Source organism: Carcharhinus amblyrhynchos, chromosome 27, assembly GCF_965287045.1.
Source record: "Carcharhinus amblyrhynchos chromosome 27, sCarAmb.v2.hapA, whole genome shotgun sequence".
Lineage (NCBI taxonomy): Eukaryota > Metazoa > Chordata > Chondrichthyes > Carcharhiniformes > Carcharhinidae > Carcharhinus > Carcharhinus amblyrhynchos.
This window is the reverse complement of record NC_137350.1, coordinates 38778639-38800275: the sequence shown is the minus strand read 5'-3', so window position 1 is coordinate 38800275 and position 21637 is coordinate 38778639. Positions and strand designations below refer to the sequence as shown.

The 21637-nt window shown below is 43.1% G+C and overlaps 1 protein-coding gene across 2 annotated transcripts in view; it reads right to left on the bottom strand.

Moving 5' to 3' along the window:
- The window catches only part of skap1 (src kinase associated phosphoprotein 1), a 390268-nt gene that overhangs the window by 118299 nt on the left and 250332 nt on the right, over positions 1 to 21637 (bottom strand). For both annotated transcript variants that reach the window (XM_080213465.1, XM_080213466.1), the window contains exons 8-9: positions 20518 to 20581; positions 4996 to 5193 (exon numbers count right to left, since the gene is read on the bottom strand). In XM_080213465.1, the coding sequence (XP_080069591.1) occupies positions 4996 to 5193; positions 20518 to 20581 (262 nt within the window). The remainder of the gene's footprint in view (positions 1 to 4995; positions 5194 to 20517; positions 20582 to 21637) is intronic.

Below are 21637 nucleotides of genomic sequence, written 5' to 3'. Positions count from 1 at the left end.
TAGATTCCTGCCACCTTCTATACTCTCTGTTCTATGACGTGGTCTGGAAACTTTACTAACCTCTCCTGAGCCCTCAGCTCCATTACATAAGAACATAAGAACATAAGAAATAGGAGCAGGAGTAGGCCATCTGGCCCTTCGAGCCTGCCCCGCCATTCAATAAGATCATGGCTGATCTGTCGTGGCTCAGTTCCACTTTCCCGCCCTCTCCCCATAACCCTTAATCCCCTCTCTTATCAAAAACCCATCAACCCGCTTCTTAAAAATATTTAGCGAGGCAGCCTCCACCACTTCAACGGGCAGAGAATTTCAGAGATTCACCACCCTTTGAGTGAAGAAGTTCCTCCTCAACTCCGTTCTGAACCGCCCCCCCTTTATCTTGAGGCTGTGCCCCCTAGTCCTACTGTCTTTTTTGAGCGGGAAGAGTCTTTCCACCTCTATCCTATCCATCCCATTCATCATCTTATACGTCTCAATGAGATCTCCCCTCATTCTTCTAAACTCTAACGAGTACAAGCCTAGTTTATTCAGCCTCTCCTCATAGCTCAACACCCTCAACTCCGGTATCAGCCTAGTAAACCTCCTCTGCACTCCCTCCAAGGCCAAAATATCCTTGCGCAGGTGCGGCGCCCAAAACTGCACACAGTACTCCAGCTGCGGTCTCACCAATGCCCTATACAGCTGCAGCAAGACCTCCCTACTTTTATATTCAATCCCCCTCGCTATGAAGGCCAGCATCCCATTCGCCTTCCTGACCACCTGCTGCACCTGCAGGCTGGGTTTTTGCGACTCATGCACAAGGACCCCGAGGTCCCTCTGCACCGTCGCCTGCTGCAGTTTTTCGCCCCGTAAGTAATAGTCCTTCCTACCATTCTTCCTACCAAAGTGGACCACCTCACACTTGCCAACATTAAATTCCATTTGCCATTTCCTGGCCCATTCGCCCAGCCTATCTAGATCCTTCTGCAGACTCTCCACACCCTCCGCACAATTTGCCTTTCCCCCAATCTTGGTGTCATCAGCAAATTTCGACACCCTACACTCGGTTCCCTCCTCCAGATCATCTATATAAATGGTAAATAGCTGAGGCCCCAGCACCGACCCCTGGGGCACCCCACTAGTCACCAACCGCCAATCCGAATAGCACCCATTGACCCCCACTCTCTGCCTCCTATTTGACAACCAATCCTCTATCCACGCTAACACCCTACCCCCAACTCCATGTCCTCTGACCTTCTGCAGTAACCTGCACTTCTACTTTATCCTTTAACTTTGATTTTCTAATCCTCCATAATCTTAGTTCTGGACTTTCCCCTCACCAGGGGAAATGATTTATCTCTATCTACCCTATCAAATCCTCTAATCAGCTTAAAAGCCTTGATGAGACAACCTATTTAACTTCTGTAATCAAGGAAATACAAGCCTGGTCTCTGAAAATTATCTTCAGAATTTAACCAATTTTGCCCTTGTACAGTTCTGATGAATTTTTTTCTGCAAAGCCAATACATTGTTGCTGGGATGCAGAGCCCAGGCCTGAAAGTCATAGTCTAATTACAGACTAATTAAAGCTTTATAATAGCTGATATCATGTAGCTGGGTGGAGAAAATGTTTAAAAACATAAACTGATTTCCAATATACATTGAAGGATTATGGATTAAATGTGCTAATGCCCAGTATGAGCAGCAACAAAACTCAACTCCCTTCCCTCATTTTAGAACATATCCACAGTTCCACCTTCTTTCCATTGTCCAGTCAAAGGAGTGTTCAGCATCACCTTGTAAGCTTATGATTAGAACGCAAAAGGCAAATTGTTCCCTGTTCACAGGTTACCTAATATGTGATCCAGATCAAAAAAACATTTATGTCTATGCTGAGTCACACGTAGAAAGATCAGGACTGGCAACCAGAAGTTTAGTGAAAGAAGCTGGATTTATGGACTCTCTTAAGAAAGATGTGATGGGAGAGAGGGACTTCCAGAGCTTTGGAAGCAGATAGGTGTCAGCATGGCCAGCAATGATAGAGAGATGCAATGGTAAGGAAGCACAAAAGGCCAGAATTGGAGGAGTTCAGGAATCTTAGAGTGTTGTGGGGCTGGAAGAGGTTACAGAGATAGGGTGGAGATGAGGTCACGGGTGAGATCGCAGAGGGAATTAAGCACAAGAATGAGAGTTTTTAAAATCAAGTCAATGCTGAACCAATGTAGACTAGCCAGCAGAGCAAGCACTAATGGCGCTCAGTGCAAGTTAGGATACAGACATGCCAAGTTTTGGAAAGACAGCATCAATTTCTAAGAGAAAACGTTGACTTGTAACTTTACAGCATTTGAGTATGGTACTGCAAGTTCTAGTCGAAAAATATCTGCAATTAAACATTGCTTATGAAACTTTGGAGAAGACTTGAGCAATAGATATTGCATTGAGTGTTGTGGTGTCTTGTCTGTGGTGTGCATTTCCCCAATATACAGTCCCTATATCAAACCTGTCCTGTTATTATTACACTGCTGGGATGTTGTAATAAAGCAGAGAACTCCATAAAATATTAATCATAACAAACATAACAAAAAAAATTAGATAAGTCTAAAACGATCAAAGTGGGAGTCCATAAAATAAAAGCTACGCACAACTCGCGTCAGAACTGAAGCTCATCTGCATATGCAAATATCCCTAATACATTCCCAGAAACACTCCTCACGAAATGAATAACAGTATCTTTTTTAATTCATTAACTCTTTCACTGGCAGAGGTTGGAGAAATTGCATCCCATGGAATGGAAATGTTTCAGTGTCAGCTCTCCATCTTTTACTTTTATCTGAATCTCTTGCTCTCTTCCTCTCAGTGCGGTCCCTGGTGTCCAACTCTAATATTAAGGTTCTATTCTTGCTTGGAGACCCCCTACCAGAGAAATAATTTATCTCTATCTATTCTGTCAAATTCTTTAACCATTTTACACACCTCAATTAGATCATCCTGCAATCATTGACAGTTTAGAGTAGACATGCCCCATTTTTCTCAGGTCAATCTTTTCATCATGGTGATGGCTTTTTGGGGTGACATTTACATCTATTTCCATCTCTCTCACTTCCTTTAAGATGCTTCTCAAAACCCACATATTAATTGGGATTTTGTTTCAGTCTTATATGCCCTTCTGTACGTCAATATCAAATTCTGATTAACAGTTCCACTGCGAAGCATCTATGGACATGTTACTATATTAAAGCTGCTATATGAATGCAAGTTGTTAATATTGAAAAATTCTGCTGGATTTCTTAAAACAGTTTGGATTAGAACAGAGACGAACTAAGAACTTTCCCTCTGTTTGCAATATGTCAGAATAGTGGAATTCAGGTTTCTATTTGGAACTCAGTTAACTTTGCCAGATTGGATGTTTTGTGTTGGCTGCTCACTGTTGATTTGCTGTTCAGTGTTGATTAAAAACAGAGACAGTTTCTGGTTGTGGATGGAATTGGTGTTTGAATTCCAAAGGCTTGCTTTTCCAGTTGTTGAAAATTTTTCAAAAAACTTTGAAACCACAGTAAGGTCGGCACAAGGCATAGCACTAAACATGAAGAATTGCTGCAAGGAGCTTCCAATTTCAAAATTAAGAACTGGAGGATTGGGAGGGGGGAGTGGGGGTGGGAAGGGAGTTAAAACTGTTTCCAGTGGCTGGAGGGTCAGTAACCAGAGGGATACGGATTTAAGATGATTGGGAAAAAAACCAGAGACAACATAAGGAAACAATTCTTTTACTCTGAGTGGTTATAATCTGGAATGCACTGCCTGAAAGGGCGATGGAAGCAGATTCAATAATAACTTTCCAAGTGGAATCTAAAAATTCCTTTAAGGGGACCGTTTGTGGGGCGATAGGGAAAGAGCAGCAGAGTGGGATTAATTAGATCTTTCAAAAAGCTGACACAGATTTGATGGGCTGAATGGTCTAATTCTGTGCTGTAGCATTCCACAATGCTGATCATTACCAGTCAATATAAAAGAAAACTGGAGGCGGGTGTGGGTGGGGAAGGGATGGTTAGATCAGAGAGGAGTGAGAAATCGATGGGAGGGCAGTTGATTTGTTGTGACCATGATTGTGCTCTTGGCAGAAGCCAGTTTCATGCCAGCATATTCACATCTAACAGGAATATTCTCTTTTAACAGAAATCAATGGAACTTGAAAATCAGATCTGTCGCATTTCAAATAGAACATTTTGCAGGGGATAGAGTGGGGTGTGTGATACTCAAAGGAAAATTGGTTAGTTCAGCCATTTTGGTGTTGCTCTTGAATTGACACCATTATCTCATTTAATTCTAACACAGGTCAAGAAATACAAAGTTGTTGCAAAGAAAATGTGTTAAAGAATGTAAACCAGCCTTCTGTACTTATTTTGTATGTTTAATTTCATGCCAAAATTAGCAAATGGGAGACAATTGAGTTGCATTCTTTGACACATTTTTTTAATTAGCTCTTGAGGAAAGGCCATTGAGCTGAAACACTCATGCTATTTCTCACTTTACAGATGCTGCCTGACCTGAATATGTCCAGCAATTTCTACTTTTATTTCTAATTAAGAAATGTTTAATACATTCACTCAAAGTTACTACCGGCCTTCATTAAGCCAGACATTGACCTAGTAAAACTGGTGATCAAAAATCTATCTATACAACCTGAAATATTTATGTGGCATTGTGTTGAAGAGGCCTGAGTCACTACAAGCACCAGTAAGTTGATTGGACTAGACATCATCCTTTTTTTGGCATTTCCTTTCAAACCGAATCTGGATTGATGAGATGAAAGTGTCAGCTCTCCACTGACTGTAAGAGTCTCATATGAAATGGGCCAGCATCAGTCTAGTTCCAGTTGGGTGCAAGAGCCTTTGATGTAGCACTAGATGCAAAATATTTTCCATTCTCCAGCTGTGACCTTCCTCTTCTGGAAAACCAGCAAGGGAGATTTCCAGATATCTGAAGGCTTCTGTATGCCAGTTGAAAAACACAACATACCTGGTAGCTCTTCATAAATCTCATCATCTGGCTCCTGGCCAATATTGGTTGTTGGATGACTCAGAGATATTCTTGGATCTATCGGTCCTGCGTCTACATCATCGTATGTCTCCTCCTGCAGTACTCCCACATTCCTCATCTTTTCTTCCTCCTCCTCCTCCTCTTCCTCCTCCACTGGTATGAAGTTGGAATTCATGTCTGTGAAGAGAAACAATCACATTGCAAATTAAGGAAAGCAGTACGTCTCTATGCTGCATAGTTGTGTAAAATGTTCAGAGATTTTATGCAAAATCTCAGAATGGCTACAACATAGGAGGAGGTGGCCATTTGACCCATTGTGTCTGTATTGGCTCTAAAATGAGCAATCCACCCAGTGCCATTTCCCACTTTTTCTCCATAACCCTGCATATCTTTCCTTTTTAGATAATAATCCAATTCTCTCTCAGATGCCTCAGCCAGAGTCTCAGGCAGCGCATTCCAGATCCTAATCACTTGCTGGGTGAAAAGGATTTCCCCCCTGTCTCCATTGTTTCTCTTGCCAACTGTGATCTCTGGTTCTTGATCCACCATTGGGAACAGTTTCTCCCGAGCCACTTTGTCCAGACCCCTCATGATTTTGAATACTTCTCTCAATTCTCCTATTAACAAAGAGCAAAGAACAAAGAACAGGATAGCAAAGGAACGCCTTTCCAGTTTAATATTTTCTTGTCTCTACATGGTTCATATATCTCTATTCCCTGCCTATTCATGTATCTATCCAGACACCTCTTGAACGATATCATAGAATCTGCTTCCATCACCTCCTCTAGCAGCGCATTCCAGGCATTCACCACCCTCTGTGAAAATCTTGCCCCTTACCTCTCTTTTAAACTTCCCCCTCCCACTTTCAACCTATGCCCCCGAGTAATTGACCTTCAACCCTGGAAAAAAGACTCTGATTGTCCACTCTATCCAAGCCTGTCATAGTCTTGTAAACCTCAATCAGGTCCCCCTTATCCTTCAACGTTCCAATGAAAGGTCCAAGTCGTTCAACCTTTCTTCATAGTCCACATCCTCCAAACTGAGTGAAAAGATCAAGGTTTCAGGTGAGACAGACACTTATCGCCAAATCAGGTAGCAAATCTCATGCATCCCACTCATTCTCATCTTCAGCGATTTGCTGCTGTGGAGGTGGGAGGGGTGGAATGGCATCAGGCATGCGAGCAAAAGTGCCATCTGATACAGGAACATTGCCAGCTACTCCTTCACCACTGCCAGCTTCACCTTGTTGAGGACCTTTACCCCAGATGACTTATCTCCTGGTAAATGTCTTCTCTTTTCCAATGCAGCAACATCCTTCCAGTAGTGCAGCGATCAGAATTATTCACAATACTCCAAATGTGGTCCAAACAAGTCTTATACAACTGCCACATGATTTTCCAATTCCTACACTAAACGCCCCAACTGATGAAGGCCAGCATGCCATATGCCTTCTTTACCACCTTGTCCACCTGCATTGCCACTTTCAGGGAACTGTGGATCTGCATACCTAGATCCCTCTATATGCTAATATTTTTAAGAGCTCTACCATTTACTGCATTTTTTTTCTTCGGCAGTAGACCTTTGAAATTTCATCACCTCACATTTGTTTGGGTTAAATTCATCTGCCATCTTTTGGCCTAGAATTCCAGCTGATTTATATGCTGCTTTATCCTCTGACAGTCCTCTTCACTGTCCGCTACTCCCCCAATTTTTGTATCATCTGCTAATTTACTAATCAAGCTACGTATACTTTCCTCCAAATCATTTATCTATATTATGAACAACAGAGGCTCCAGCATGGATCCTTGTGAAACGCCACTTGTCACAGACTTCCTCAGAAAAGTACCCTTCCATTGCTCCTCTGCTTTCTATGCCTAAGCCAGTTTTGTATCCATCACCTCGGATCCCATATGACTTTACCTTCACCTGCCACGAGGAACCTTATTGAAGGCTTTCCATTTATACAACATCCGCTGCCCTGCCCTGGTCAATTTTTCTTTGTCACTTCCTCAAAGAACTCAATCAAGTTTGAGAGACACAATATGACCTTACCTTCACAAAACCATGCTGCCTATTGCTAATAAGCCTATTCTCTTCCAGATGTGAGTACATCCTGTCCCTAAGGATCTTCCCCAATAATTTCCCCACTACTGATGTAAGACTCACAGGCTTGTAATTTCCCGGATTGGCTCTTCAGCCCTTCTTACGCTGAGGAATAATGTTAGCTACTCTCCAATCCTCTGGTACCTTGCCTGTGACTGAAGAGGATACAAACATTTTGGCCAAAGATTCAGCAATTTCATCCCTCACCTCTCTCAGTATTCTGGGGTAGACCCTATCTGGCCCTGGGGAGTCGTCCACTTTAATGTTTTTCAAAACCTCCAATACCGCTTCTCTTTTTATCTTAACATGTCCTAGAATGTTAGCTTCCCCTTTCTACACTCACCATATGCTTCTTCTTTGTGAATACTGATGCAAAGTACTCATTAAGGACCTCACCCACCTCATCTGGCTCCATACACAAACTCCCTCCACTGTCATTGAATGGACTTACTCTTTCCTTAGCTCCTCTCTTCCTCCTCACATGTGCATAAAAAACTTTGGGATTTTCTTTAATCCTGCCTGCTAAGGACATTTCATGGTCCCTTTTTGCCCTCCTAAGTCTCTGTTTAATCTCTTTTCTGCTATCTTTGTATTCCTCAAGAGCCTTATCCATTTTCAATTCCTGAAATTTATATATGCCTCTACCTTCTTTTTCACTAAGCTCACAATCTCTCTTATTATTCAAGGTTCCCAAATCTTGCCATCAGCATCCTTTATTTTTACAGGCTCATACTTATCTTGAATTGTTAACAACTGATTTTTAAAAGACTCCCACATATCGGATGTGGATTTACCCTCAAACAGCCACCCTCAGTCTACATTCCCAAGCTCCTGCCTAAAACTATCGTAGTTAGCCTTCCCCCAATTTAGTACTTTCACTGTGGGACTACTTCTATCCTTTTCTACAAATGTCTTGAAACTTGTAGAATTGTGATTACTATTCCCAAAATTGATCCCCACTGAGACATCAATCACTTGTCTGGGCTCATTTCCCAGAACCATGTCTAAGATAGTCCAACTTGGGAAGGGACTATCTACATATTGCCTCAAGAAGCTCTCTTGGACACACTGAACAAACTCTGAACGTCCAAGTCCCTGGCACCAAAGGAATCCCAGTCTTATTGATGAAGTTAAAATCACACATCATAACAACCCTGCTGTTTTTACATCTTCCCATAATCTGCTGTCGTATCGGTACGTCCACTTCATGCTGGCTGTAGGGAGGTCTGTAGTACAACCCCAACAGTGGGATTGCTTTGTTCCTGTTCCTGAGTTCTACCCGTTTAGCTTCACTGCATGATCCCACCAAGGTGTCCTCTCTCTGTGCAGCTGTGAAATTTTCCCTAATCAGTAGAGCAACACCCCACCTCTTCTGTCACCCTCTCTAACTCATCTGAAGCATCTAAATCCTGGAATGCTAAGCTGCTAGTCCTCCCCTTCTTTCATCCAAGTCTCCATAATTACCACAATATCATAGTTGCATGTAGTATCCGAGCTTTAAATTCATCCACTTTACCTATCATACACCTTGCTTTAATGCAAACACATCTCAGACCATCTGTCTGTCACGTTTTGCTTGCTTTCATTTGTCTTAGCCTTACTGGACCACCTATTCATTGAGTTTTCCACAGTCTCTTATTGTGACTCTTTATGGTTTTTGTCTTTGGTTTCTCTGCCTTCCACTTTTCCCCTTACTGCTTTTTGTTTCTGTCCCCACTTTAATTCCCTCTGACTTCCTGCATCAGTTCCCAGCCCCCTGCCACATCAGTTTAAACCCTCCCTGACAGCACTAGCAAACACAGATGCAAGGATATTGGTCCAGTCCTGACGATATGCAGCCCGTCTGATTTGTACTGGTCCCACTTCCCCCAGAACCGGTTCCAACCCCCAGAAACGTGAATCCCTTCCTCGTGCACCATCCTTCAAGCCACGTATTCATCTTAGCTAACCTGACATTCCTACTTTGGCTAGCATGTGGCATATATAACCTTCTCTTCTGAGGGATACAGTCCCCGCTTTTCAAATCTATTTACATAACTGAAGTATCTAATCCTTGAAACCATTCCTGGATAATATGGGGAACCAAGAATGAAGGGACATAACCTTAAAATTTGAGTTAGGTCATTCAAGAGCAAAATCAGGAAGCACTTTCCCACACAAAGGTTTCAGAAATCTAGAATTCTGTCTAAGTTTAAGAAGTATCTTAAAAGAGTGGTGAAATAGAATAGTAAAGAGGTTTAAGGAAAGAATTTCAGACAAAAGAAGCCCGTGCAGCTGAAAGCATGCCATCAAAGATGGTATGATAAAAATCAGGAATGTATAAAAGGCCAGAACTGGAGGAGCAAAGAAATCATGGAGATTTATTGGGCTGGAGGAGATAGGGAGGGATTTGAAAACTAGAATTAGAGGTTTAAAATTGAGATGTTGCCAGATGGGTAATTAATGTAGTCAGTGAGCACAGGGCTGAAAAGGGACTTGGTGAGAGTTAGCGAGCTTTTGGATGAGCACAACTTTATGGAAGTTGGAAGGTGAAAAATGACGTAATAAAGGCATAGATAAGTTTTCATGTGCCCAAATCCTTCTTGTCAGGGATACAGTGGGATGCCCCCAATAAGCAGAAAAACAGGAGCACAGCATTTGTTTTATGCATCCGGTTGCTGTCTGAACAGAAACATTTCCCAAACAGCATGTCACAAGCCTACAGATTGGATCTTTGTTCAGCCACACTTCCAATTTCCAATACAAAAAGCAGTGAGCAGTGCCTGTGGTAAATCTGAAAAATATTTACAGTCAAGCTCAGACTAATAACACTCCAAATGATTTTACAGCAATAAAACAGAAGCAAAAAAATCAATGTTTCTCAACAACATTGACATGAAACATCCCATAAATTTAATTTGTATCAACCTGTGCTCGCTACTTTTGAATCAGCTCTGGGTTTATTTCCTTGACTTTACATGGATTCTGTTTTATTTAATTCGACAAAATCAATATCAGAAACTGCTGCCTGATCAAAATATTTCTCGACAAAAGGAGTAAGTGTTTGCAGTTTTCCAATTCATTCACCTTTCTTTCACAGGTAGTTATTACACCTGATAATTATCACAAAGACAGGTTCACGTTGGAGTTTAGCTTTAAATCACAGCAATGATAATCACACTTGTCTTAAATCTAAAATGTCAATAATCAGCTGAGGTCTTGATCAGATTAGGGAAACAAGATCCAGACTGTTTCTAAGACACATGTCAATGGGGATGGGCCAGGAGCTGGGAGTAATTCTAGGCTGGAATCATTTTAATTAAAGGCTGTGTTTGGTTCCTGATTCACTGCTGTAAGAACTACCAATATTATTGTGCACATTACTGTCCTCCAGTTCTACAATCCGCCAAGGCAATCTGCCATTTCCAATTCTGGCCTCTTGCACATCCGTGACTTAAATCACTTTACCACTGGTGGCCTTGCCTTCAGCTGCCTGGAGCCCAACCTCTGGAATTCACTCTCTGAACCTCTTCACTTTTCTAACTCCCTTTCCTTCTTTAACATGCATCTTAAAACCCACCTCTTTGACCAAGTTTTTAATTAGCTGCCATCATACTGTATCTCCTAATGCAATTCAGCAACAAACTTTGTTTTGTAATGCTCCTCCAAACCTCTGTGTGATGTTTTGCAATGTTAAAAGTGCTATATAAATACAAACTGCTGTTTCTATTATTTCACAGAATGTTTTAAAAAAAGAGGAAGAGATTACTCTGACACGGGAGAATAAACATTCTAAACCAACCACAATTCCTTGTCCCAGCTTGTACAGAAATCTGCTGACAGCATGTATCCAGTTCCATCAAGAATCACAATCTTACAGCATAGAAGGAGACCACTTAGCCCATCTCTGCTGGTTATCCAGTTAGTTCAATTTGTCCATTGGTCCTTCCTTATTACCCTGCAAACCTTTCACCTCAAGCATTTTTTGAATTCTCTTTTGAAAGTTAACACTGAATTTGCCTCCACCACCCTTTCAGGCAGCACATTCCAGATCACAATAACTCACATGAAAGAAATTCTAATTTCCCCCCTTTTTTATGCAACTATGTCAAATTTATGCCTTCTGGTTACTTGACCTTAATATAAGTGGAAACAGTTTCTCCTTATTTATTCTATGAAAACCATTCATAATTTTGAACAGTTCTATTAAATTTTCTGTTAACATCTCTGCCCTAAGGAGGACAATTGCAGCTTCTCTAGCTTCTCCTGATGACTTGAATTTCTCAGCTCTGGTATCATTCTAGTAAATCTCTTCTGCACCTTCTCCAAGGCCTTGACATCCTTCCCAATGTGTGCTGCCCTGAACTGGGCACAATACTCCAGCTGGGGCCTAAGCAGTGATTTATGATTGTTTACTGTTACTTCCTTGCTTTCGTACTCTATCTCTATTTATAAAGCCAAGGATTCTGTACGCTTTACTGGATGGGGCCTAATGGCTGGAGAATGATCATCTCCAAGATTAAGTGTCTTCAAAGGAAAACATTGGGAAAAGAAAATGAACTACAGGCGTGATGGGGCGAGGTATTTCCACTAGAAATTGTTTTTAATTAGCAACAAACTTCAAACTTTTATTACTTTAATCAGTGGAACAAGATGTTTAATTAGAAAGTGAATTTTTCAGCACTGACTAATATTCAGCTCACTGGGATTTTGAAGCAAAGATGGACTGTACTCATTTAAAATTTAATTGAAAAGTAAATGTGATTTAAAATAAAAGTCAAATTAGAATTTTTGAAACAACTAGAGAATGCAGGTATGAGTGATTTAGAACATATTTAAGTTCAGTAGACAGATGGAAATATTGCTGTTTATAAAAACAAGCTGGTTCTCTAAGGTGCTACTCTGAGGCTGATTCAGTTTGTTACGGGACCAGATAGGCACATCCTGAGGTTCAGAGACAATGGGCGGTTGCTTGGCACCTAAATATCTCCTCCCTTTAGGGCAAGAGGTCTGATAACTAAGGTCGTTCACAGCAGCTTCTTCTCGTTAAAAGTTCATCTATCCATTTATAAAGAAGACTACCTGAGTGAACATGTTGCGGGGGGGCAGGGGTGGTCTGTCGGGACAAAGGTTAGGGCTGGCTGTGGGAAGGGTCAGAGTGATTGGGACGATGTCAGGGTGACATCGGGGCTTGCCCAGGAAGTCCAGTGGGCCCAGTGATGTGGGGGAGGGGGGGGGGGGGGGTGGAGTTGGTGGTGGTTAATCGGAGGGACAGTAATTGCGGATTGTTGGGCTGGCCAGCGATCTGCAGACTGACAATGCAGGGCCACTGTACATGCACTGATCTCTGCGCTGATAGTTCAGTGTTGCGCAGTGACCTGCTCAATGATATGCTGCCAGCCTCTTGGGTGGGAATAGGCCCCACCCCTTAATTTTCACAGGGAATCCCACCAGGGCACTCTGCAGTGCTCAGAGTGTGGAAGATTCAATCTGAAAATCCCGCAAAAATGATCAGCGGGAGTTACTCCCATTTTCACGCAAATTGGAGGCTTAGAATTTCTTTTGAAGAATCCCAGCCATCATGTTGTAATTATGCCTTTGCACCAGTATAGTTGTTGAAGCACCACTCGAGGCAGGATTGTGAAATCACGGTGTGACTAGTTTACACAGAAAATTTTCATTTTAGATGTAGATGGGGGAATTCAAAATAAAAAAAACAAAAAAAATTATGAAGACAGTAGTTTGAATGTGGAATTCACTACAACATGGAGTGCTGAAGTGAACTGTATAGATGCAGTTAAGGAGAAGAGAAATAGGCACATGAGGTAAAAGGGAATAGCAAGACATGCTGATACAATGAGATGATGGAGGCTCGTGTGAGTATAAACACGGCATGGACAAGTTGGGTCGATTGGCCTGTTTCTATGTAATGTATGAATTTAAAAAGAGATTTATACTCTGATTCAGTTCTATCCTACCTCGATCTACTTAATCCATAGAATCCCTACAGTGCAGAAGGAGACCATTTGGCCCAGTGAGCCTGCACCGACAACAATCCAACCCAGCCCCTTTCCCCTTAACCCCATGTATTTACCCTGCTAATCCCCCTAACACTAAGGGGCAATTTACCATGGACATTCAATCTAACACGCACATCTTTGGAGTGTGGGAGGAAACCAGAGCACCCAGAGGAATCCCACACAGATACATGGAGAACATGCAGACTACACACAGTCACCCAGGCCAGAATTGAATCCGAGTGTTAACCACTATGCCACCACGCGCCTTGACTTACTACTTGATATAAATGATTTGGTATCAACTTCCCATGTACTATGCACAATGGGATTGATTAGGATTTGCTTTCTAAAAATGTTCAGTTGTGATTTGTTCACATTTCAGACTTGGAGAAAACTGTAGCACCGAAGTACTACTTGATGGTTTGATGATTTGAGTTCGAAGGAGAGGCTGGATAGACTGGGACTTCTTTTTCTTAGAGCTGATCTTATAGAGGTCTATAAAATAATGAGAAGCATAGAACATAGAACACTACATAGATCAGCTAGATAGTCAATATCTTTTCCCAAAGGTAGGGGAGTCTAAAACTACAGGACACAGGTTTAAGTTACGAGGGGAGAGATACAAAAGAGTCCGGCGGGGCAATTTTTTCCACACAGAGGGTGGTGAGTGTCTGGAACAAGCTGCCAGAGGTAGTAGTAGAGGCAGGTACAATTCTGTCTTTTAAAAAGCTTTTGGACAGTTACATGGGTAAGATGGCTAGAGCTGGATATGGGCCAAATGTGGGCAATAAAGATTAGTTTAGGAATTAGAAAAAGGGGTGGCATGGACAAGTTAGGCTGAAGGACCTGTTTCCATGCTGTAAACCTCTATGACTCCATGACATATTCCAAAGCACATCCCTACACTGGCAAGCGAAACCAACCAGACCTACTATATGCCTGGGACAACATTCCCAGCAATAAACAAAGATTTGCATTTTTGTAGCACCTTTCATGATCTTGGAATATCACAAGGTGCTTTACCGCTAACAAAGACACCATTGTAAATGGAAAAATGGCAGCCAATTTTCACACACCAAGCTCCCACAAACAGCAACGTGCTAATAACCAGATAGTTGGTGTTAAAATGATTTTGATTGAGGGTTAAATATTGCCCAAAATTCCTCTGCTTGTCTTTAGATTCTGTCCACTAGAGGACAGATGGGGCCTCAGTTTAATACCTCACTTGAAAGATGGCACCTCCGATAATTTAATACTTCCTCAATATTGGCATGGGGAATATCAGCCTAGTTTCTTGTGTTCAAGTCTTCAAATGAGACTTGAACCCACAATCTTCTGACTCAGAGGCAATAGTGCTACCTACTCAGCCACAGCAGCCACTTAATGAATGGGAAAGTCTGCGTCAGGTTGGACATGTTTGTGTGAATGTCACTGCTGGTGCTTTTCTCTGACCTAGTGTGGCCACACGACACCATCATCAACAATCCCTCCACATCTTGCCCCACCATTGGTGGGCATGCCATAAGCTGCCAAACTCTAGAGCTTCCTCCCTAAACCTCTCTGCAGCTCTACATCCCCCTCATCTGTAAGACTCTCCTCAGCAGTCAATTCTGACCAACATCAGTTAATCTTTCCTTCTTTAATTGGCACATATCTTCCCTCCCAGCATTGTGAAGTGCTGTGGGATGTTCCTCCACTTGAAAGAACTAAGCAAACACAAGCTGTTGTTCTAACTAGTATTCATAGACTGATACATTTTTGTGAAGTGCAAACAGCAGCTCCTTTAGTAACTGAGCACATGTAAGCTCAGGGCAAAGGTTGGTGCATGGCAGTTAGAGGACAAACATGGAAGCTGAGTGGATAGCAAACTGGCAAAGAAAAGTAAGATGAAAAGATAGTTATTCAGATTATAAGAACATAAGAAATAGGAGCAGGAGTAGGCCATCTAGCCCTTTGAGCCTGCCCCGCCGTTCAATAAGATCATGACTGATCTGAAGTGGATTAATTCCACTTTCCCGCTTTCTCCCCATAACCCTTAGTTCCCTTGTCTACCAAAAACCTATCTACCCATGACTTAAATATATTTAGCGAGGTAGCTTCCACCACTTCAACGGACAGAGAATTCCAGAGATTCACCATCCTTTGAGCAAAGAAGTTCCTCCTCAACTCTGATCTAAACTGCTCCCACCACCGCCACCCCCCGCCCCCCCACCCCCCGCACTTATCTTGAGGCTGTGTCCTCTAGTCCTGCTATCCTTTGGTGGAATGTAGGAGATTGGTGGAATGTAGGAAGTGGTGTTCCACAAGGATCAGTCCGAGCACTACTGTTATTCATCATTTATACTATTGTAACTCAACATCAAATGAAGCAGATGGTACCAAACTTGGGTGGGAGAGATGCAGATAACACTGAGGATGAAGCTTCAAATAAATGAGAAATGATGAACATTGATAGAAAATAAAGAATCATCATCTAATCCTTATAAAATAAGAAACTGAAGCATTAAATCAGAGTGGGGTCTGGCATAATTGACTTTAAGTGACTCATTGATGAGCCTAATTGACATTGTGTCAAAGGACTCGAAATGTCAGCTCTTTTCTCTCTTTACAGATGTTGCCAAACCTCCTGCGATTTTTCAGCATTTTCTCTTTTGGTAACACTAATGCTCATTCCAGTGCATTCCATTAAATTCTGCCCAATATTTCTGCTTGTGGGAGAATCCAAAACAAGGGCCAAGAATACAAGATAGTTATCCAATACAGAAATGAGAAGAAAATAGGACAGTTAGGATATGGAACTTGTTACAACAGGAAGTGTTGCTTACAGCTTAAAGGCTTGGAAAACAAAACCAAACAATTGAGACAGAAAAGAGAATAAATACATTTGCTCAAAGAGTAAGATGAGATAAATGGAATAGAAGAGGTGTCATGTGGCCTATAAACACCAGGAAAGAGGAGTTGGCTGAATGGTTTGTTTTTGTGCAATTCTATGTTATCGAATGAAATTGGACACCAAGCCACAGAAACAGAAGCTCGACTAAAGTAACAGGTTTTAAAAAACTGAAAAAAAGGTTTTAAGAAAAAGGTGAAGCCTTCCATTGTTTGCTGGAGCAGACGAGTGAAGGAGCAGAGAGAGAGCTAAGATTTTACCTGTTAAAAACCTGTTTAAAATAAGTTTAAAGCACTTTGTTCTTTGTAGAACTGTTTAAAGCATTTATTTATTGTATTTACTGCTTTAAGAATTCTGAGGGAGTGGTTAGCAGGCAGTTGTGGGCCATCAGATTTAAATATCAACTGACCACAAGGTGAAGCCTTCCATTGTTTGCTGGAGCAGACGAGTGAAGGAGCAGAGAGAGAGCTAAGATTTTACCTGTTAAAAACCTGTTTAAAATAAGTTAAAAGCACTTTGTTCTTTGTAGAACTGTTTAAAGCATTTATTTATTGTATTTACTGCTTTAAGAATTCTGAGGGAGTGGTTAGCAGGCAGTTGTGGGCCATCAGATTTAAATCAGCGCCAGGTTTAAAAGGAGGCCTGGTGTAGACAGCGGGCAGCGTCTGAGCGGGCAGCGGAGTGAGTGGGAAGCAGAGTGAGCTACTAGGGCTTAATATCAAAAAGGGCTGGAAGGAAAAAAGGCCAGGTGAGTTCGTTTGAAAAACAAAAAAACAAAAAAAATTTTTTCAAAACTACCACAGTGAATAATGGAGGGGCATGTGATGTGTGGTTTCTGTATGATGTGGGAACTGGTGGACCCTAGGGTTCATCCCAGTGACCATGTCTGCAGTAAGTGCAGGTTGCTGGAGGAGCTCCAGCTCAGGGTAAATGAGCTGGCCTCTGAGCTACAGACACTGAGGCTCATCAAGGGGAGAGAGGGTGCCATTGTCAATGGGGTGCAAGTGACATCCACCCCCCCTAGACTGGCTAACTCTAAGGGTCAGGGACAAGAGGGGGCTGCTGGGAGGAGGAAGGGGGGTGAGGAGCGGAGGCCTCAGCCTCTTAATCTGCATAACAGGTTTGAGGTTCTTGCTTCCAGGCGGGACGAGAACGAGGCAGGTGAGGTTGGTGAGCAAGCTGCACACGGTACAGTGCTGCAGCAGGACATAGGCAAAGAGAAAGGGAAAAGGAACGTAGTAGTTATTGGGGATGGTGGGGTGAAGGGTATTGACACTGTCCTTTGTCACAATGACAAAGTGCACAGAAGGGTGTGTTGTCTGCCTGGTGCTCGGGTCTGGGATGTCGCAGCTGGGCTGCAGAGGAACCTGGAGTGGGAAGGTGAGAATCCGGTCGATGTTGAACGTGGGGGGCTCAAGGAAAAGTTCTTGGAATGCTGCCGGGATAGTTTCCTCGAACAGTGTGTGTTGGAGCCGACGAGGGAGCGAGCTATCTTGGATCTGGTGCTATGTAATGAAGCGGGTAGAATTAGGGACCTTGTGGTGAAGGATCCTCTTGGGGAGAGTGATCATTGTATGGTGGAGTTTCTGGTGCAGATGGAGGAGGAGAAAGTGGGTTCCCGGACACGCGTCCTTTGTTTGAATAGAGGGGAATACGGTAGGATGAGAGAAGAATTGGCGAATGTGGACTGGGAGAGCGCGTTGGAGGGAGGGTCTGTTGAGGAGCAGTGGAGGATCTTTAAGGAGATCTTTCTTGGTGCTCAACGGAAATTTATTCCGATGGTTAAAAAGGATAGTAGGAGGAGAGGTAATAAGCCGTGGATAACGAAGGAGGTGAAGGAAAGTGTTAAACTAAAAGCGGAGGAATTTAGAGTAGTTAAGAGTAGTGGGCGAGAAGAGGATTGGGAGAGGTTTAAATGTCAACAAAGATTGACAAAGAAGTTGATAAGGAAGGGTAGGAGAAACTATGAAGCTGGGCTAGCGCTTAATATAAAAAAGGATAGCAAGAGTTTTTATAAATATATAAAAAGGAAGAGGCTGGCTAGGGTGAATGTTGGTCCTTTAGAGGATGAGAAAGGGGACCTAGTGGTAGGGGATGGGGATATGGCTAAGGTATTGAATAACTTTTTTGTTTCTGTCTTCACGGAGGAGAACGTGAATAATTTGCCGGGTGTTAGCGGTGGAAAGGTGGTAGGAATGGAGGGTCTTAATGACATTACTGTTACTAGAAAGGCGGTGCTCGACAGACTGGAGGGGCTGATTGTGGACAAGTCCCCAGGACCGGATGGAATGCATCCGAGGGTTCTGAAAGAAATGGCGGAGGTGATAGTGGATGCCTTGATGGTTATTTTCCAAACGTCGCTGGATTCCGGGGAAGTGCCGGATGATTGGAAAACGGCTAATGTTACGCCGTTGTTTAAGAAGGGTGCCAGGCAAAAGGCGGGGAATTATAGGCCGGTTAGTTTAACGTCTGTGGTAGGTAAAATGTTAGAATCTGTCATTAAGGAGGAAATTGCGAGGCATCTTGAAGGGAATTGCTTGATAGAGCAGACGCAGCACGGTTTCATTAAAGGGAAGTCGTGTCTGACAAATTTACTGGAGTTCTATGAGGATGTGTCTAGGGCGGTGGATAGAGGAGAGCCGGTGGATGTGGTCTTTCTAGATTTTCAGAAGGCGTTTGACAAAGTGCCTCACAAGAGGTTATTGCAGAAGGTCGAGGGACATGGAGTTGGGGGTAGGGTGTTAGCGTGGATAGAGGATTGGTTGTCAAATAGGAGGTAGAGAGTGGGGGTCAACGGGTGCTATTCGGATTGGCGGTTGGTGACTAGTGGAGTACCCCAGGGGTCGGTGCTGGGGCCTCAGCTTTTTACCATTTATATAGATGACCTGGAGGAGGGAACTGAGTGTAGAGTGTCGAAATTTGCTGATGACACCAAGATTGGGGGAACGGCAAATTGTGCGGAGGGTGTGGAGAGTCTGCAGAAGGATCTAGATAGGCTGGGCGAATGGGCCAGGAAATGGCAAATGGAATTTAATGTTGGCAAGTGTGAGGTGGTCCACTTTGGTAGGAAGAATGGTAGGAAGGACTATTACTTACGGGGCGAAAAACTGCAGCAGGCGACGGTGCAGAGGGACCTCGGGGTCCTTGTGCATGAGTCGCAAAAACCCAGCTTGCAGGTGCAGCAGGTGGTCAGGAAGGCGAATGGGATGCTGGCCTTCATAGCGAGGGGGATTGAATATAACAGTAGTGAGGTCTTGCTGCAGCTGTATAGGGCATTGGTGAGGCCGCAACTGGAGTACTGTGTGCATTTTTGGGCGCCGCACCTGCGCAAAGATATTTTGGCCTTGGAGGGAGTGCAGAGGAGGTTTACTAGGCTGATACCGGAATTGAGGGGGTTGAGCTATGAGGAGAGGCTGAATAAACTGGGCTTGTACTCGTTAGAGTTTAGAAGAATGAGAGGAGATCTCATTGAGACGTATAAGATGATGAATGGGATGGATAGGATAGAGGTGGAAAGACTCTTCCCGCTCAAAAAAGACAATAGGACTAGGGGGCACAGCCTCAAGATAAAAGGGGGGCGGTTTAGAACGGAGTTGAGGAGGAACTTCTTCACTCAAAGGGTGGTGAATCTCTGGAATTCTCTGCCCGTTGAAGTGGTGGAGGCTGCCTCGTTAAATATTTTTAAGACGCGGGTTGATGGGTTTTTGATAGGAGAGGGGATTAAGGGTTATGGGGAGAGGGCGGGAAAGTGGAACTGAGCAGCGACAGATCAGCCATGATCTTATTGAATGGCGGGGCAGGCTCGAAGGGCTGGATGGCCTACTCCTGCTCCTATTTCTTATGTTCTTATGTTCTTAAGAAGCATCCTTAATGCGAAGAGATAGAGAGATAGAGGGATAGAGGGGTTTAGGGGAGGAATACCAAATAGCTGATGCCACAGCAACAAATGATAGAGCGATGAAAATGGTGAATGCCCAAGAGGCCAGAATTGGAGAGATTTGAGGAGCTGGCAGAGGGGTGAGGCCACAGAAAGTTTTAAAAACAAAGATGGGATTTTAAAATGGAGGCATTGGCAGGTTGGTGCCAATGTAGGTCATCAGCACAGGGAATAATAATTGAGTTGGGATACTGGCAGCAGAGCTGAAGTTTACTGAAGGTCAGAGATGGGAAAACAGAGTATTGGAGTAGTTGTGTTTGGGCGTAACAAGGGTGTGAGTGAGGGTTTTCACAGCAGATGCACTGAGAGCAGCGATAGCGACAGGCAATGTTCCACAGGTGAAACCTGATTACTCATAGATGTGTACGCAACTAGATTTGCTAAAAGCAGAATTATGTTGCATCAGCTTGTCTACTGTGCTAACACACACACGCAAGCAATCAACATGTGTGTTGTTGGCATGGAGACAGGATATGAGAGTGCACACTCTCTATTTACCTTGGGGAGTATAATTTGGAGCTGACAGTTTCGGCCTCCCTAAAGAATTCCACAGCAGATAAGTGCATATTTACCTTTGAGCACAAAGGAGATGTGATCCACCCACTCTTTGGCTTCCCGATGGTTCGACGCAGTAAACTGAAAAGTGAAAAATCATTTATCAGCTGGGAACAATCTGCATCTCCTCTCCTGTGTTTTCCCACAATTTTACGAAATAAAATTCCACAACTGAAATTGCAAGAAACTGCAATATGGGCAGCTATATCAATGAGTATACAACATGCCTTTGACAAGGTGCTGCATTTAGGTTGTTGCATGAAGTTAAATCTCACGGAATCCAGGGTGGGGTATTTACATGGATACAAAATTGGCTTCTTGACAGAAGCCAGAGGGTTGTTGTAGAGTTGTTTTTCAACTGGAGGCCTGTGACTAGTGGTGTGCCTCAAGGATCAGTTCTGGGTCCACTTTTATTTGTCATTTACATTAATGATTTGGATGAGAATATAGGAGGCATGGTTAGTAAGTTTGCAGATGATACTAAGATTGGTGGCATAGTGGACAGTGAAGAAAGTTATCTCCAATTGCAACGGGATCTTGATCAATTGAGCCAGTGGGCTGACAAATGGCAGATGGAATTTAATTTAGACAAATGTGAGGTGATGCATTTTGGTAGATTGAACCAAGGCAAGACTTACTCAGTTAATGGTTCGGCATTGGGGAGAGTTAGAGAACAAAGAGATCTAGGGGTACATGTTCATAGCTCCTTGAAAGTAGAGTCACAGGTGGACAGAGCGGTGAAGAAGGCATTCGGCATGCTTGTATCATCAATCAGAACACAGAACACTAAGCGTGGATAGAGGATTGGCTGTCTAATAGGAAGCAGAGAGTTGGTATCAATGGGTGCTATTCTGGTTGGCGGTTGGTGACTAGTGGAGTGCCGCAGAGATCGGTGCTGGGGCCTCAACTATTTACCATTTATATAAATGATCTGGAGGAGGGGGCTGAGTGTAGGGTGACGAAATTTGCTGATGACACGCAGATGAGTGGAAAAGCAAATTGCGTGAAGGGTGTGGAAAGTCTGCAGAGGGATCTAGATAGGCTAAGCGACTGGGCGAGGACCTGGCAGATGTTAGCAAGTGTGAGGTTTCCACTTTGGCAGAAATAATAGTAGGAGGGATTATTATTTAAAAGGCG